At 35.8% G+C, this 18102-nt stretch overlaps 1 protein-coding gene across 1 annotated transcript in view; it reads right to left on the reverse strand.

The window, feature by feature from the left end:
- The window catches only part of RIPK4 (receptor interacting serine/threonine kinase 4), a 67576-nt gene extending 50183 nt beyond the window's left edge, over window positions 1-17393 (reverse strand). The window contains exon 1 of the mRNA XM_020976260.2: window positions 17104-17393. Within this exon, the coding sequence (XP_020831919.1) occupies window positions 17104-17285 (182 nt within the window). The 5' untranslated portion in view covers window positions 17286-17393. The remainder of the gene's footprint in view (window positions 1-17103) is intronic.
- Window positions 17394-18102: the final 709 nt, after the last annotated feature.

Consider the following 18102-nt stretch of genomic DNA (forward strand, 5'->3'; position numbering starts at 1 on the left):
ATATCAGGAGAGACTATTTATACATGGGTATGGAGAGTAGACACAAACAATGAATTTGGGAAAGAGCAAGTCAGTCAGTTGTCAACAAATATGTGTTAAATGCTTACCATATGCCAGGCATTATAAAAAGTTCTAGAGATAGCAGCACTCAGGCAAATTAAAAAAAAACAAAAGTCCCCACCCTTATAAGTTTACATTCAAATGAAGGAAACAAAGTATAAAAAACTAGGTACACTGAAGACATAGTATGATGAGACATAGATGATGTAAAGATATGGATGAAAGATAATTTGAGAGGGAAAGATATTAACAGCTGGGTATCCTGGAAGGTAGATTTAAACTGAATCTTGAAGTCAGAGAAACAGGTGAAGGTGAAGGGGTAGTGCTTTCCAGACATGGAAGACTGACAATGCAAAAGCACGGAGATGGGAGGTGGGAATGTGGAGAACTTCAAGTAGTTCAGTGTGACCAGAGTATTGAGTGTGAAGTAGAAAACTGGAAAGACTGATATAGATCTAGGGCTAATCTACATAGAAATGATAATGGAACCCATGAACTTCCTTGAACATGCTCTAGCTCTTCACACTTAAGTCTCACTCCAGCCCTAGAATTTATAAGCTGACCCTGCAGCCTTTCCCTCTGATTGGATGACTTCTCCCAGAATTTCCATTTAAGGGTAGCACCCAAAGCAGCCACATCTCATTCCTCTGCAGATGGTACTCTAATTTCTACCCCCATTGCTCTGGGTACCTTTGTTCCCTCCCTACTCCCCCTTTCTGCCTTTTTATGTGCTGTCTTCCCCCATTAGAATGTAAACAGGGATTGTCTTTCTACTTTGTGTTTGTACTTTCTACTTGTATTTGTATTTTAGGTGCTTAGAACAGTGTAAATGCTTAATAAATGCTTTTTGACTGACAAGACCATAGGAACAGAAGAAATCACCAAATGAGACAGTATAGAGTGAAAAGAAAAGGAGCCCCAGTACAGACCCTCTTGTGGACTCCCATGAACCAGCAAAGGAAAATCTTATGGAATGATAGGAATGATATAAGAAAACCAGGTGAGAACAGTGTCATGAAAATTTTAAAATTTAAATTTAAGGAGGAGAGAAGTAAATTACCAGATGTCTAGTAATCCGGGAGATGGTTGTTTCATTGGAATGATAATTTATGAAGTCAGATTGCCAAGGGTTTAGATTAAGAACCTTTTTTAAGGAGTTTATCCATGAAGGGGAGGAGAGACCTAGGACAATAGATGGTGGGGATGGTAGGATCTCAAGTGAGCGTTTTTGATTTTTTTTTTTAAGGGTGGGACATAGGTATGTTTGTAGGAATAAGGGAAGGGATCTCTAGATAGGGAGAGTGGTAGGAAGAGAGTGGTAATGATGTAGAACAGAGTAAGGGGCCATGTAGAGAAAGAAGTTGACATTGGCAAGAAAGGCTGCATCTGAAGCTGGAGTAGAATAGCAAATAGAGGCTAGAATATAAAATATGTAAAGGAAAACAATATGAATTAATTCTGAAAAATAGAGAGTCAGACTGTGAAGGGCTTAAAATATAAATCCCCATAGTTTACTTGTTTAATTTTAGAAAAAACTGGGAGCCTTTGAAGATTCATGAATAAAGCGAATGACCTAGTCAGAACTATACATTACACAGATTACAAAGTGGAAAAAAGATCTATGTTTATAAAAAATATATTTATAGTAGCTCTTTACGTAGTGGCAAAGAATTAGAAACTAATGGGGTGTCCATGAATTTAGGAGGTGCTGAATAATGGAATATATCACAATAAAAAATAATGTGAATATCTGGGAAGATATGTATCAACCAATGTAGAGTGAAGTGAAAGGAACAAGTAGAATAATCTATGAGATAAAAACATCATTGTAAAGACAAACAACTGAAAGACTGAAAATCTCTGATTAATTTAATGAGCAACCATGATTCCAGAGAAGAGGTGATGAAGCATGCTACATCATCTCTGCATTTCCCACCTGGCTGCACTCATTTTAGACTTTAACTTCTCTATCATGCTCCCAGCAAACTCATCATTGGGAAATCTCATGATCTTTCCAGGTACAATCAGCCTCATTACTCACGCCTCCTCAAACCCTCTGCCCCTTGGACTGGAAGGTGGAGCTATATAAATTTCTCCATTTAAGGAGATGGGACAGGACAGACATCTCAGATAACTCAATTTCCCACCTGGTTTCATGTGTCCCTCCATGGCCCAACTCACTCTGCTTTTCAATTTCCTTTTGTGTGTTATCTTCCCCTATTTGATTGTTTGTTCTTTGTGGGCAGGGACTGCTTTTTTTTTTTTTAATTGTATGCTTAGCCCAGTGCCTGGCACACACTAGGCATGTAATAAATGACTGATTACTCCTGACTTCTTGCCAGAGGCTATATTGGTGATGGACTCAAGATGAATAAACACATATTTTTTTTACATAGCCAATGCAAGAATTTGTTTTGCTTGGCTATGCATATTACAAGTTCCCTCAATCCCCAATCCCTACCAAGGGCGGTGGGAGTGGTAGGGAGAGGAGAATTAGAGTTCTCTCCTCCCCTGAAAAAAAAGTGTGGAGAAGGCCCCAAAGAATCAGAGATAAGCAGTTCAGCTTTGAAAGTAATGTTGAATTTATTACAGTCATCCCTCAACATTTGCAGCTTTCACAACTGCAGTTTTGGTTATTCGCAGGTTGGCCATTGATAATTAAATAGGAATTTTTTGGGGATTTGCAGAGTACTAGGGAAAATCACAGATGACAAGCACTGGGCCTGAAGTCAGAAAGATTCATCTTCATGAGTTCAAATCCAGCCTCAGACACTAGAGAGCTGTGGGCAAGTCACTTAGCCCCCTTTACCTCAGCTCTCCACCTAAAAAATGAGCTGGAGAAGGAAATGGCAAACCACTCCAGTATCTTTGCCAAGAAAATTCCAAGTTGGACACAACTGAAAAGTGACTCAACAGCAAAAAAGTCATAAATGCATAAATGTATATTATTAATCTATTTTATAATTTACTACCATAAGTATACATATATAAACTTATTATACAGTTTTATTTTGCACTAAAAAACTCTAGTCTATGAACTCTCTTTGGGAATGTTTTCCCCCTTGTCTCTTTACCATCCAGATTCAGTCATCTGATTTTCTCCCAAGCACTTTCTGTGGAAGGAAATTCATGAAGCTGTTGCTGCTGGAGATAACAGAAGATTCGGTAGTGTTTGAGATATTATATCTCTCTCGACTAGAAACTGCAACTTTTTATTGGTACAGTGTATTGTTTTTGGGGTGGGACCTAGAGTCACTTGTGGTTTTTCACATTCATGAGTGTCCTGTGCCCCTAAAAGGGATGATTGTTATATAATTAAAAAGAAACACATACTCTACACAACTGACATTCACAGTTTCATCTACAATCCTTTCTTTGTCCCACAATATATTTGGAAAAGCTGATTTTATTTAGTGTTAAGTTCAGAATTAAAAGAAAAAAATAGAACAAGAAGATATATTAGAAAAGGGAGAGTAGAAGCTGTGATCAATGAGGATACTGGAACATTATCTGGTAAAGAATAAGATAGAACATTATCTGGTAAAGAATAAGATGGAATGGTCAGACAGCAGGAAGAGGATCAGGAGAAAGGGAGAGAACCAAACATGTCAACAATGTCACTTAATGTTCACCTCTGGACACATACAGAGCCTCAGGCACACTTGCAACCTAACACTGTTTCCCAATATGTAATGATACTGGGTCAGTTTACAAGTGGCGATAGATCTATGATTAATGGCAAATTAGTGACACATACACAAATATCTATTGCTTTAATTTCACATAATTAAGATAATAGTCCTTCCAAAGTCTTCAATCCCAAGGTTACTCAAACAGTGCTTTTCTTTCCCTCCCCCACAAGTTGTGATGGTAAGAAACTTTAAAATTAGTTTAATATCCATTCTTTCCCCCTAATTAAATAGAAATCATTGTCATCTTCTATGCTGGATTTAATATTATTTCTGGTTGAAATTAAATCCAGCATAGAAGATGACAATGACTGCTTTTTAATTAAGGGGAAAGATTGGAATAGATTTCAAAGAAAAGTAACAAATAATCATTGTAGGAACCATGATTACTGATGATACCTACATCTGCTGAAACTTAATCTCATTCTTAAATTAATAGCATATTACATATGGCATACAACCATCCTGCCAGCTTGGTTTGTGTTCATGGCTTAAGTTATTGACGGTACAAGGTTCTTTCATTCTAGTTGATTGTTAGACTAAATCTTGAGAAGTAGGCTAGGTATTATCCTCATTTTATAAAAAATGAAGACACTGAAACTCAGTTAACTCATTTATCAAGTTATGTAAGTGACTTTCTTAAGATCTCACAGTTAGTAAGCCACAGAATGGAGACCAAAATCCAGTTCTCTTGCTCCAAGTCCAGTCCTCTTTTCATCATAACAATCCACCTTTAAAAGTCTTCAGTGAGTTTCAATTTTGTTCCAGAACCACAAGTTGAAATACTTCTTTCTCAGAAGTCATCTTGATAAATAGATTGCCTAAATTAATCTGTTCCACATATAAAAACAGGCTTTATCCAACAAAATATGAAGCTGCTCTAAATGACTTAGAATAGTTATTCTCTTTGTTATTTTCTCAACATTTATGAAGTATTCACCATGTGCAAAGGCATATAAGTGCCGTAACTTAAATTACAATTAGAATCACTAGGTAAAATTCAGAGAAGGTATTTCGATTAAGCCTGTTTTCTTCAAGGTCCAGTGTTCTGTTGGTGATTGATATTCATTAATAACAAGCAGCAGCACAAAATCTTAATACCTGCTCCAACTTAGTAGCCGGTTTCAGACCTCTGACTGCACTACCTCAAATGAAAAACTTTTTGTCACTTGTCCAGTTTTCTCAGACTGGACTACAGCTTGAACATAAAGTCTTTTCTTTTTTCTTTTTTACCTAAAGGACTGGGAATGAGAATGGTCAAGGGAGAACAGTTCATCTATCTTGAATTTTGCTAACTTTCCCAAAACTGATTCTCTTTCACTGTATCTATATGCAGACCATTTTACAATGTTATCTCAGAGCTACAAAAGCTAAAGAATCAGGGTATTCATTCAGTACCTCAACTTTAAATCCTTTTTCTAAGTTACAAGTCTGGCATGAAAAAAAGCACTGAATTCCACTGATTTTTGAAAGAAAATACAGTTAACAGATGTGAATCATTAAGTTAAATTATTATCTGGCTAAAATACGATCAGCCTGACTTCTTTATTACTTAATATTTTTATGGATCTGCTGAGTGCCAGATGTTTCAGTCTCAGAAAAGCAGAAATCCTCAGAAACCAAACCCTAGTGGCCTCTACCACGATTCTGACAGATTTTCCCTCCCTCTATATGAAATCTGCCACTTCGATTTTTGAAAACCTTTAAATACATATAAATGTGAGTTATTATTATTTTGTTTTCTTCATCCTTTTATACCATTGGTGGCTCCTACTACCTGCTCTAGCACTTTTGAAGTGGCTGCTTGCATAGATACTTACAAAGGGAGTGCCAAAATATGAAAAAAAAAATCAACCCCAGCCTCTGCAGCCACATGCATTATCCATATAGGTAACTCAAATAAGCCTGCTAGTTTCATGGGTTAATAATAACAAGCAGGATCTACAAGATCTACCCAAACACCCTGAGCAGAATATTACTTAAGAGTGTAGGGGGAAGCTAGGCGGCACAGTGGATAGAGCATTAGCCCTGGAGTCAGGAGGACCTGAGTTCAAATGCTGCCTCAGACACTTGACATCATCTAGCTGTGTAACCCTGGGCAAGTCACTTAACCCTGATTGCCTCAAAAACAAAACAAAACAAAACAATGTAATGTTATTGTATCACAAGAAAAGTGGCCAAGGTTGGATATTTCAGATGAACCTCAGAAAATTATAAATTTCCTTAAAGCTATAATAGCTGGCATTAGGAAAAACAGTACTTTCAAGTTTTGATCTCCATTTTAAACAAAATTAATCAATTAAAAACAAAAAAAAGAAACTGGTATCTATTAGAGCTCAGTTTATCCCTTGCACTCATGGATTTTGATAGTAAATAGTATGCCTAAAGGTCTATCAACATTCTCTATTGAAAAACTAGGACAGTTAAAAGACATTTACAATTTTAAAACTTTATTAAGCATTTATATAACATAGACACTGTGCCAGATATGAGGGATAATAAAAGTCAAAGTTGAAACATTCTCTTGCCCTTTCTATTCTAATTCCTGTTATGATTTATGCTGAAACCCCATTTGAACAGTTGTGCTCTTGCATTCTAGAAAAAATACCTGAATACCTTATTTTACACATAGATTTTCTTCACTTTAAATAAGGCAAGGACTAGCTGTAGATAGAATGCTGGGCCTGGGGTTAGAAAGATTTATCTTCCCAAATTCAAATCTGGCCTTAGACATTTAGTAGCTGTGTTATCCTGGGCAAATCACTTAATGCTGTTTGCCTCAGTTTCCTAATCTGTAAAATGAGCTGGAGAAGGAAATGGCAAACCACTCCAGTATCTTTGCCAAGAAAACCCCAAAGAGTCAGACACAACTAAAACTAACAACATTCATCTATCTGTATTTCACCAATTGTTAAACAAATGCATTTTGAAACAACAAATGAATAAAGTATTTATTAATGGATCCAATATAGCAGATACATGGCATTAAATGCACAAAAAAAATGTAGAGTTGTAAAGGAAAGCATTTTTACTGATAGATCTATGTGTATGTATGTATGTATATATACATATACATACATACACATATACATACATATATATATATATAGTATGTCAAAAATCCCAGAGCAAGTCTCAGTTCTAAGTCCCCTTACTAGCTGAATGACCTGAAAAGATTTGTTTTTCTTCACCACTGTCATGTTTTAAAAACTTCTGAATGTTGTCATCTGGATATTAAATAATAACACTAAAAAAAACCTTCCCAGTGGATTATAAATAATCCATTGTTCTCAGCAACCCATTATAGCAAGGTACTAAACCTCACTGAGCATCAGTTTCCTTATCTATAAAAAAAAAAACTTGAGAGTGACTCTCTCCTTCCCAACCATAATTTTAATTTAATTGTTCTTAAGGGGTCAATTCATTCATTCAAACACTATTTAAACTTCTACTGAAGAGTAAAGGCCTAGGTGATAAGCAAAATAAAACTTTCTGATAAATTCAAGAAAAATAGTACATAACATTTTAAAGTTTTATAAAGAAAATCTTAATCTCTTTGAATCTAGCAAAAATCTGATGACATTGGTGCTAAAATGTGAACCTAGCCTTTTTTGTCATAAAATTTTCTTTCTAAAGAAGTCTGTGTTTTAGCTCACTATGTCTTTTATATTACACATTTAGTATTGCTAGTAAACACACAAATAAATTTACATTTTATGGATCATTAGTTTACTGCAGAGCCAAAACATATTCAGTAGAGCTATACCTCCCAAAGTACTTTGTCTGAAATATTACTTAGTTTTACTATCCAAAAGTGATGATAGTAGTCTAAGGAGTATTTAACTTGACTTATTATACATTTATTTAAAAATTATTCAGCCGGCCTAGAACTGTTTTAGGAAACTGATGAAGTAATATTTGGAAAACAAATGAAACCCCCAAAATAATTTTAAAAGCACCTGTGACTACACAAACGAGTTCTGTGCGGCAGAAAATAACCACAATACATAGAATTATACAATTTTTTTGGAAGTAAATGGGACCTTGACAGAATCTAGTCTCATTTTGTAAAAGAGTAGAACTTTATTTGAAAACAAGATTTTAAAAAGTCTACTATGTGCATTTGAGGTAGAAAGCTAGGCACTGGAAATACTAAATGAATAAGGCACAGTCCCTGCCCCTTAAGGCCTATTTAGAAAGATGAGACAGACACCCAAATAACTATAATACAAGAGAATACTACCTATACAGAGCCATCAAAGAAAGATTGGGGGAGGGAACAACATTGTTTCTAGGATATGGAGAAGTAGAATTAGGAAAGGTTTCACAGAGCTTAATCGTACTGCTATGGCTTTCATGCTAGTTAAAGACATTTTCTAGCTTTTTCTTTGACAGGCCTACAAAATAAATTGTTAGTTCTTTTCTCAAATAGCACAAAATTACATTAAATTAGAGGTAACATGCACATTTTGGCAGAAGCAATTATGCAGACTTTGCTAAAAAGACTGGAAGACTTTTTGTTAGTTCTTTTTTAAAGGTTGCAAATAGAAAATGTTGTCAGTTATTCTGAATTTTAGTCACTGATAGCCAAAATACAAAATAAAGTAGGTTAGCAAATTTGCATGAGTTGACAATACCATGGTGCCAAATTTCCTTAGCAGCATATACCTTCTTAGGGTGGATGTCAATGCTATAGAACACAGGGTTTATTTATAATTTTTTCAAGGTATGTTTTGAAAGTGCCAATTGTCCTTAAAAAAAATGTGAATTGATTTCATGTAGACTGAAGAAAGGCTGGGAGTTGGATATGCAATTCATATTTGTAAGCAAAAGCCCCCCCCCCATTTTAAGTATAAAATGAGTGGGTTTCTGGTAATGAGTGAACAGGTACAAGTACTAGCACCCATTATGAAAAGAAACGTCAGTTTTATTTATGGTTTTAATGAAGTGTTAATATAGTAAGAAATTGGAAAGCAATCTGGCAGAAACTAGGCATAGACCAACATTTCATACCCTATACCAAGAAATGGTCCAAATAAAGGGTGATAACAACAGCAAATTAGAGGACCACGGAAGAAATTACCTTGTGGATCTACAGTGTAAGAATTTATGACTAATTAAGGAAGAATCACAGAAGATAAAATGGACAATTTTGATTGTATAATATTAAAGTTTTGTGCAAATAAAACTGATTCAGCTAATATTAGAAGAGAACAGGTAACTGAAGAAAAAAAACTTTGCAGCAAGTTTCACTGTTAAGAGTATGATTTCATATATATATATATATATGTATGTATATATATATATATATATATATATATATATATATATATATAAAGAACTAATTCAAATCTATAAGAATAAAATTCTTTCCTCAATTAAAAATGGTCAAAGGACACATAGGTAATAAGGAAGAAATTCAAGCTATCAATATTTAAAAAATGCTCCAAATCACTAATAATTAGAGAAATGTCAGTTATAGCAACTCTGAGGTTCCCATCAGATTGGCAAAGTGAGAGACAGAGAGGGAGAGGGAGGGAGAGAGAGAGAGAGAGAGAGAGAGAGAGAGAGAGAGAGAGAGAGAGAGAGAGAGAGAGAGAGAGAGAGAGAGAGAGAGAGAGAGGCAAACTGGCACTTTGGAAATATGCCGTAAATTACTAAACTGAGTATATACCCTTTTGACTCTCCAGAAATACAATTATTTATACCTCAAAGAGATTAAAAAGAGAGGAAACCATTCGTTATGTACAAAATTACTTATAGCAACTTTTTGTAGTGTTAACTGAAAACTAAAGGGGTGCCCATCAATTGGGGAATGGCTATCAAATTGTGGCATATAAATGTAATGGAATACTATTGTGCCAGAAGAAATGATGGAAGAAACAGTTTCAGAAAAAACAAGGAAAACCTGTATCAACTGATAAAGAGTGAAGTGAGCAACACCAAATATTTATACAATAATATTATAAAAAACAAAGTAAGTCTTAATGTAATCACAGTAATGATCGACTATGATTCTAGAGGACGGATGATAAAATAAGTATGCTACCCATCCTCTAGACAGAGAGGTGATGTATTTGGGGTGCAGAATGAGATCTGTTATATATTTTTTTGACATGGTCAACGTGGAAATCTGCTTTTCTTAACTGGATATTTGTTACAAGGATTTTATTTTTCCCTTTCCCCAGCCCCAGTGGTGGGGGAGGAAAAGAAAATAATTTTTTCATTGCAAAAAAAATTTAAAAAAATCAATTTGATCTTACTGTTGGTGGAGCTGAAATGGTACAGTTATTCTGAACAACAATTTGGAATTATGCAAAAAAAAAAGTGACTAAAGTAGCAGTACCTTTTGATCTAGAGTTTCTACTACTTCAAAGAGATCAATGACAAAAAAAAAAGCCTCCTGAATGGCAAAATATTTATAGCATCACCTTTTATAGGAGCAAAAAAACTGAAAACAAAATATACATCCATTAAATGAGGAATGGCTGAACAAACTATGGTACATGAAATTTAATTAAACATTACTTTGCTGTAAGAAATTATGAGTATGATAAAAAAAAAAGCATGGGAAGAATTATATAAATTGATACAAGTGAAATAAGCCGAACTGGGAAAACAGCACATAGTGACACAACAATGTAAATGGAAAAAAAGAAAAAGAAAAACAAGAACAAAGCAATCAAATGAATCCCATGAAATTATAATGACTAATCTTGGCTCATAAGAAGGCACCTCCCTAGGCTTTTTTGCAGAGGTAGGGGACTAAAAATATGGAATACTACATATAGTTAAGATTTCTTTGATAGTTGATTATTTTTACTGAAATGTTTTTTTTCCTCTTTTGTTTTAAAACATTTTAAATAAGTTATTGCTCTCTGAGGAGAGAAGGGGATTGGGAAATTTAATTGATATAAATCAAAAGTAATAAAATTTATTTTTTAAAATGTTATATATTAAGCTAATTAATATATTACTTAGTGGAGAAAAGGAAAGCATTAAGTTAACTGTTTTCATTAAAAACTGCCAACTTAGCTGTGCTGTAAGGCGACTCAGTGGATAGAGTGACAACCCTGGAGTTGGGAAAACTTATTTTCCTGAATTCAAATCTGGCTCTAGACACTTACTAGCAGCATGACCCTGGACAAGTCATTTAATCCTGTTTTGCCTAGTTCCTCATGTATAAAATTAGCTGGAGAAGAAAATGGCAAACCACTCTAGTATCTTTGCCAAGAAAATCCAAAATGAGGTCAGGACACTCCACAAGTGGGAAGTTATTGTGCCTCATTCAAAGCAAGAAAGCTTCTATTTCGTATTCTACCCTTGAAGTAAGACTCGATGACCCTTAGAGGTTCTACAGGGACTACAAATGTGAAGCTTTGACTGAACCAGGTGAAGATGTAGCTTCTTCAATAGGGTAACTTTAATGGTAAATTTCTGGTAAATCTCATGTGGGATTTATGTTCAATGTGAAAATATGCAAGACTCTTATGAAAAAAAAAGTAATATAATACAAACAATCACAAAATTCTAGGGCTGGAAGAGGGGACCCTGAGACAGTTTCTAGTCCAAATCCCTCATTTATAGATGAAGAAATGGAGTCCCAGTGATGTAAAATAACTTGCCGAAGATCACACAAGTTAGTGGCAGCCCTAAAAGGTTTTCTGATTCCTATTTTAGTACTCAAAGAAATGTCTAGGAAATTAAGAAAAGTCAAGAAGATTTTGTTCCTAGAAAAGCGTCAGGTAGGTTTTGTTTTAGGCTAGGGGAAAGAACAGAGTCCTGGGGGCATTGTATTATAAAGGTAAAACAGGAACAGAAAAAACAGGGTGTGTATAACAAAGAACTATTCAGAAGGAAAAAAAACCCTGGGAACCACCTTTAGAAAACACACACACACACACACACACACACACACACACACACACACACACACACAAATAAAAGGTTAGATAATACCTCTCAGCTAGAGTTTTCTGTTCCACCCCCAATCCAATTACTCTTCCCAAGCTTTCTAAAGAACCTCAAAAATGTTCCCATGACAGCTATTTTAAAAAGGTCCCAGTAATGGGTTTGTCCACTTGACTACACTATAGTTACAACTCATAGTTTACTCAGGCTTGTCCTTACTAGCTGGGCTTATTATATTAGACCCTTTGGCGAAGATCTAGCTAAACCATAATGTGTATTATTTTTTCTTGTTACTGTTGGAGTTTCTTATTCATGCAAATGCTCCAGAATTCAACCAAGAAACAAATGGATTTCACCCACTGCACCAGGTTCTGCCCTCTTGCAAACAGAATAAATTCAATCCTTCCACATGGAAATGCTTCGAATACCTAAAAAAAGCAATCATAGCCCTCGATCCCCCAAGCCATCTCTTCTTTGTGGCTGGATCCTTATTCTATTTTCCTGTGCATTGTCTATACCTCTCAGGTTTGTCACACCAGCAAATCTATTGAACATGCAATCTATTCCTTTATCCAAATCCAATTTTTTTTAACAAAAATGTTAAACTGCATATGTTAAAAATTTAAACAGCATAAACTAATTTTTTTTAAAAACAAAAATGTTAAACAGCACAGCACACGTCCCTGGGGCACTGCACAGGAGACCTCACAGACAAGAGGACCAGATCCATTAATTATGATATACCCTGAGGTAACAGGTCAAAGCCTTATCTCGGAGATGGAGGTGGTGACTAAGCCAGAGTCAAAGTTGGGAAAGAGTGGGAAGCAGGGGAGTAGGAGCCTGTTTAGCAGCTATATGAGGCCTCGTTCACCTGCTTGCCACCCTAGGGAGAAGCAGCCACGGGCAAAAATTATCATTTTCAGTACAGCTATTCATTAAGGAAAACCAATGTAATCACAGGCCCTATAGTGTTATAGTGGCCTTGGGCAGATGAAAGTAAACCTGAGCTTTGTACAAAGCCAACCAAACTCCCCAGCTGCCTTAACTTCATAGTTGTGGATCCTGAGACTGGCCAAGCAGCTCAAGGAAATTCTATTCCCACACTAGATAAGCCATCTTAGGCACAGGGAGATGGACACACCATACTAACAGGTATTTGTGGCTGTAAATTTCACATACTACCTAAAAATAGTGCCAAGATTAACCTATAAAACTAATAGGCACTTTAGGGATTGGTATTGAACATGTGATTTCATTCCTAGATAATGAAAATGCCTGTACTAGTGCAAGTCTACACTTTCTCTGTATTTTATAGTGTTAAAGAGAGTTGCATAGAGCACAGATAATTTAAAGACCTTGCCCAGGGGCATACAGCTAGTATATGTCAATGACAGGACTTGAACCCAGTGCATCTTTACTCTATGGCAGGCTGCAGGCTCTCTGGCCACTATTTAGACTTAACTAAAGTTCAGATTTGAGAGACAGCCATTTTTACCTTATTTAGGTAAAATGAAATAACGTTCCTAAGAACAGAAATATAAGCTAAATTAATGTAATAAAGTAAATCACTTGCAAATGTTTGATTTTTTAAAAAAATAAAAACAAAAAGCCCAGCCTTTCTCTTTACCATAGATTCTATGTTCTTAAAACACAGAACCCAACTCCATTCTGCCCCTTTCTTTTCTGCTCTTCATAAAACTGCAAGTGAAGTGTTTCCTGTTTAGGGACACTTTTGACCTCTAAAACTGCACAGCAACCTCATACAAGTCACTACCTGCCCAATCTGGGAAGGGCAGGTATGACTTCTAGCTAAAGGACAAAACATCTTTTGAGCATGCTCAGAAGAATCCGAAGTGATTTGTCTTAAACAGAGAAGTTCTTCCTAGTAAGTCACCCCAGGAAATGCAATAAACTAGATTAAATACTCTAAAAGTTCTATTTACTCAGGTCAAATTCTGCCACAAAAATACGCCCTCCATTACTCAAATAAAATTTGCATTAGAATTTTAAATTAAATAATTCTAAATTTAAATTAAAATTTCTTTGTAAACTTAAACAATACGCAGGTAAGAGGCTCTTATTAGAAAAATGAATTTGATAAATAATTTTTCTAAGTATAATCTACATAAATATACACATACACACTAAATTCACTAAACACTAAATTCAACAAAGTAGCAACATTGATCTACTTATGCACGTTTTATTTTCTTAAGTGCATTTTAAAAAAACATACTTTTTGACAGACTTTCCCTGCTCTTATTCTAGCTTCAAGACATGGCCCTGGAGGTGTTTGTTTCTGGTCTGTTTCGTTTGTCCTTCTCTGTTTCAGGTGTCCAGCAGCAATCCCCACTGGATACAGGAGTCTGAGCCATGGTGACAGTGTCAGAGCCAGGAGTGCAACCAGCCTGTCATGGAAGCCCTGAGAAGCCAGGGTGTCTGGTACTTGAGTCTAAGGTGAGTCTGGGGCTTGGAACAGAGACTGTGCTCAATATGAACTGAGCTACCCCTTTCTACACTCTCACCTTCCCCCATTGATATGGTGCATGCCTCCCAATTATTAAGGAAATGAGTTTGTATATTTGTGATTATACCTTTTGAAGTAAATACTTCTGTGTAAAAGTTAATATGACTGTTAATGGCTAAATGTTACTGGGATGCAGAAGACCACCCCTTACAACTGAGAGAACAACATAGGTGTAGACTGGAGCATTTTGCACAGTCTAGACACACCCCCTTCCCCCAATCCTCACAAAGATTTCGGAGAACCCTGGGTGGTGAGGTGAAAATATAACTCACCTGGCCTTCAGGCAGTGAGAGCCAGGGTAGTTAGTCTGCATTACACTTACATTATACATGTTACATCTTCCTTCCCCAGCAGAAGGTAAGCTTCTACAAAGCAGAGACACTCCTCCTCAGCAGCCCCTGGTGCCCCTCCCTCCCATTGACAGAAGAGGTGGAAGGTAGACAATGGAGAGGACCTCCCAGATCCTCCACCATTTAAGGAGGGTGCCCAGAGAATTCACCTGATCATTTCCCATCCTGTTACTTTACTGGACTTGATGATTTCCAGAAACTCATCATTTGCATAGATGAAATTAACTCTGAAAATCTCCCCACCTCAGATCCGTTTCTCACCCTAACTACTGGCTGCAGGACTTCATCAAGCTGGGAAACCTCACCTCCTTCCCTATCCCCCCTTTCAGTCTCTTGTTCTGTACAGTCTTCCCAAATTATATCAGAAGATCCTTTAGGGTAGGGACTGAATTATGCCTTTCTTTATAGCCCTAGCTCTTAGCACTGTGCGTGGCACATAGTAAGTGCTTAATAAATGCTTATTGATCATTTATTATTGACTAGCTATCACTAATCCACTCCTCAGAGGCATTCCCTTATGACAAATACATATTGTCCAACAAAACAAATCAATACATTGGTTACATCTAGAATTTATTAACAAATACAGCTCACTTCAGAAATCTAGAAAGGGCTTACTAAAAAGGTGCTCTTAAATACCTCCTTTGTTATGGAACAAATAATAATTGAAATGAGCAATAGGAGAACTATACCTAGAGAAGCTTCTCTGGATTTTGAGGCTGTAAGCATGTCGTTTCCTAAGCAATGTGATTGTTCCTTGTATCCTCCACTACACTTAGCACAGTGCCTCAAATATAGTTATCTAATAAATGTTTGCTGAGTGAATAAGTAAGGTTCATAGAAGTAGCAATGCAAATTAGAAGAAATCGTTTAGACACGGGATTCTAAGTTTTGTAAGGACCTTACCCTTTATTTTGCTTGAGTTAAGAATGAAAAGCTGTTTTACTTCTCGTAAGCTTTTGCTACATTCGTGCCTAAAGTTTTAAGACATCCTATGTTCAAGGTTTGTGGCTAAAAGCCACAACAGTTCAGATAGAGAATCCTCCAGGTATGAATGAAAATTTTAGAGGAGTTCTGTGCTGTAGAAATTTTAAACATCCACCTAATGTGCCTACAAAATTCATGCATTAAATTAAGCTACCACCGTGCTATATAGATAAAACTGCTTTTAATTTCGTCCCCTAAAACTTAGTTCACGCATTTAATGACTGGTGTTCCAAAACCCTTTAAAAATGTCTCCATTTCTTCAATTCTTAACGTGTCTAGAAGTAGATCGAAGGAAGGTATTATCTGTTTTAGATGGAGAAACTGAGATGCAATGATCTTAAATACCCTTTTTCTTTGCAAACTCCCTCATCAACAATTCAAAATTAGTACAACGTTGTATTCAACTAGACCACCTTCTTTTAAAAGTTGTCAGTTTGAAGCACTTTTGTGACTATATGCTACTGAGAAAGGTATGAAATCTAGAATCTTGATTAGATATTTTTACATCTGCAAACAAAAGCAGCCATAAATTCATGAAGAAAAATCCGCCCTACTACTTTTCCCACCACAAACTTCCTCTTTTTCTCCAGCCCCTCAAGACAGTCATGAGGCATGGACAGTAAACATTAAAATGTCTAGTTTCAGAAGAAAGGCCTACTTGACTTTAATCAAGCCTCTGGCTGCTCACATGGGTAATTTTCTTCTTATACCAATTGGTATTTAAAGAGTAAAATTAGAAGTAGCAAAAAGGATTACAGATTCTGTATTGCAGTAATAACTCAAAGGCCTGTATAAACTGATTTTTCAGGATGTCCAAAAGCCAACATACAAAACACAAAGGATAAATAAGAAAAAAAAGGTTTTAAATCTCCCATTCCAAAACACACTAAGTCATTGTACTGTTTTTACCCTAGCCAGAACTTGTCTTCCGAGATCATGTTTTAACATGCTTAAGATAATCATTTCATATCTGGCTGTCTTTTTTTTTTTTAAAGTGCTTCATATGGGCTCGGCATTGTGTGTGGGGGTGAAAATTTGCACTTTACCAACCTGAAAATTTCATAGATCAGTGTGAACAAATCTACACAAAAGTAATCAAAAAGTCTTGAACTATGAAATTTGAGAGATAGCTAAATGCAAATTAACCACTTTCATAGTTTAGAACTACAAAAGGTATGTTAAATTACACAAAGTCTTTCTAGTTTAAGCTAGAAAAAAACTGGTACCAAGAAACACGTTTCAGATAGTCTAAATGTACCGTCAAATTAGCAAAAATTGACTGCTAACCACTTACAGAAAGTCAGGAAGCATAATTATTATTGCTACTGAAAGAGTCCAGAGATATCTTTACTTTTAATCTACTACAAACTGAAAAAAAAATCCCCTAAAATCCAGAAAGTTATCCTAAGCATTGAAACCATCTAGTTATATTGTGTAAAAACAATTTCTCCTTTATAACTGATTTTAAAAAAAAAGGCTTCCTGACTGCAAAGCATCATTTTATTTTGCAGATTTTAAGTATAAATATCACACTATAGAAGACAGTTTTCAGAAAAACAAGTCACTAAAAGTTACTTACTTCTCATCTACATGAAGACTCGGAGAACATTTGATTGCTAGCCATGTTTTCCAGTGAATGTGTCGTACTTTGTAAACTTGTCCAAATCCCCCTGAACCGATCTTCTCCCAGCTAATGAATTCACTGGAGTCGAATGTTCTCAGCAGCCCCATTTCCCAAGGGGAGCTGTTCTCCTTTTCCATCTTTTACCAACAAAATTCTTCAAATCTGGTTTCTCTACTTTCCTTTACTTCCCAAACTTCCTGGCTGCTTTCTCCCACAGTACGGAAGGCTGTGTCTTTCCCAGCCCAGGTGACTCAGGTGTATTCATTAACCAAGCTATGACATCATTTCCTGGGCTCCAGTTGCTCCAGTCTGGTGTCTGTAACTTAAAGGGCACATTTTGATTCAGACAGGAAATACTAAAAAGTTTCCTTGTTTTTTTCAGAACAAAGGTTAGAAAGAGTAGAGAATTTACTGTTCTCATTCAATCCCAAATGAAATGATAAATTCATAATACATAGTATAATTGCTATCTCAAACGAGACTCTCTTGAACTTTTCACATGGAAATCATATTTAAATAGCAGCCCAAAGGATGAAAGTGACAAATGTATAGTCTGGCTCTGCAGACTGCAAGATCCAATTCCGTTTCATTCCATTTAATTCAATTCGATTCAGCAAGTATTGAGTGCCTAGGTTGTACAGTGCAAGGACAAAAAAGCATTTGCATTCTTTAATTCTTTCTTCACTTAATGAAGAATGTTCTCCTTAATTTAAAATCTAAAAGGATTTTTGAAGGAGACACAGGGTAACTATATTTTTTGCCCTTTGGGGAAAAAAATTCCTGGATTGAAAATATTCTGCTTTTTAAAGGTAGGCTGATGAGTGTTACATTATAAAATCAGTGCAAAGAATCAGGTTCAGTATTTTGATGGTCTCCTAACTAGGCAATATTTACATACCCTATCAAGTCAGGCTATACTTTGTTAGATTAGAATTAAGGAGTAATACTTCCTAG

This window comes from Phascolarctos cinereus, unplaced genomic scaffold (assembly GCF_003287225.1).
Source record: "Phascolarctos cinereus isolate Bilbo 61053 unplaced genomic scaffold, phaCin_HiC Scaffold_726;HRSCAF=1367, whole genome shotgun sequence".
Lineage (NCBI taxonomy): Eukaryota > Metazoa > Chordata > Mammalia > Diprotodontia > Phascolarctidae > Phascolarctos > Phascolarctos cinereus.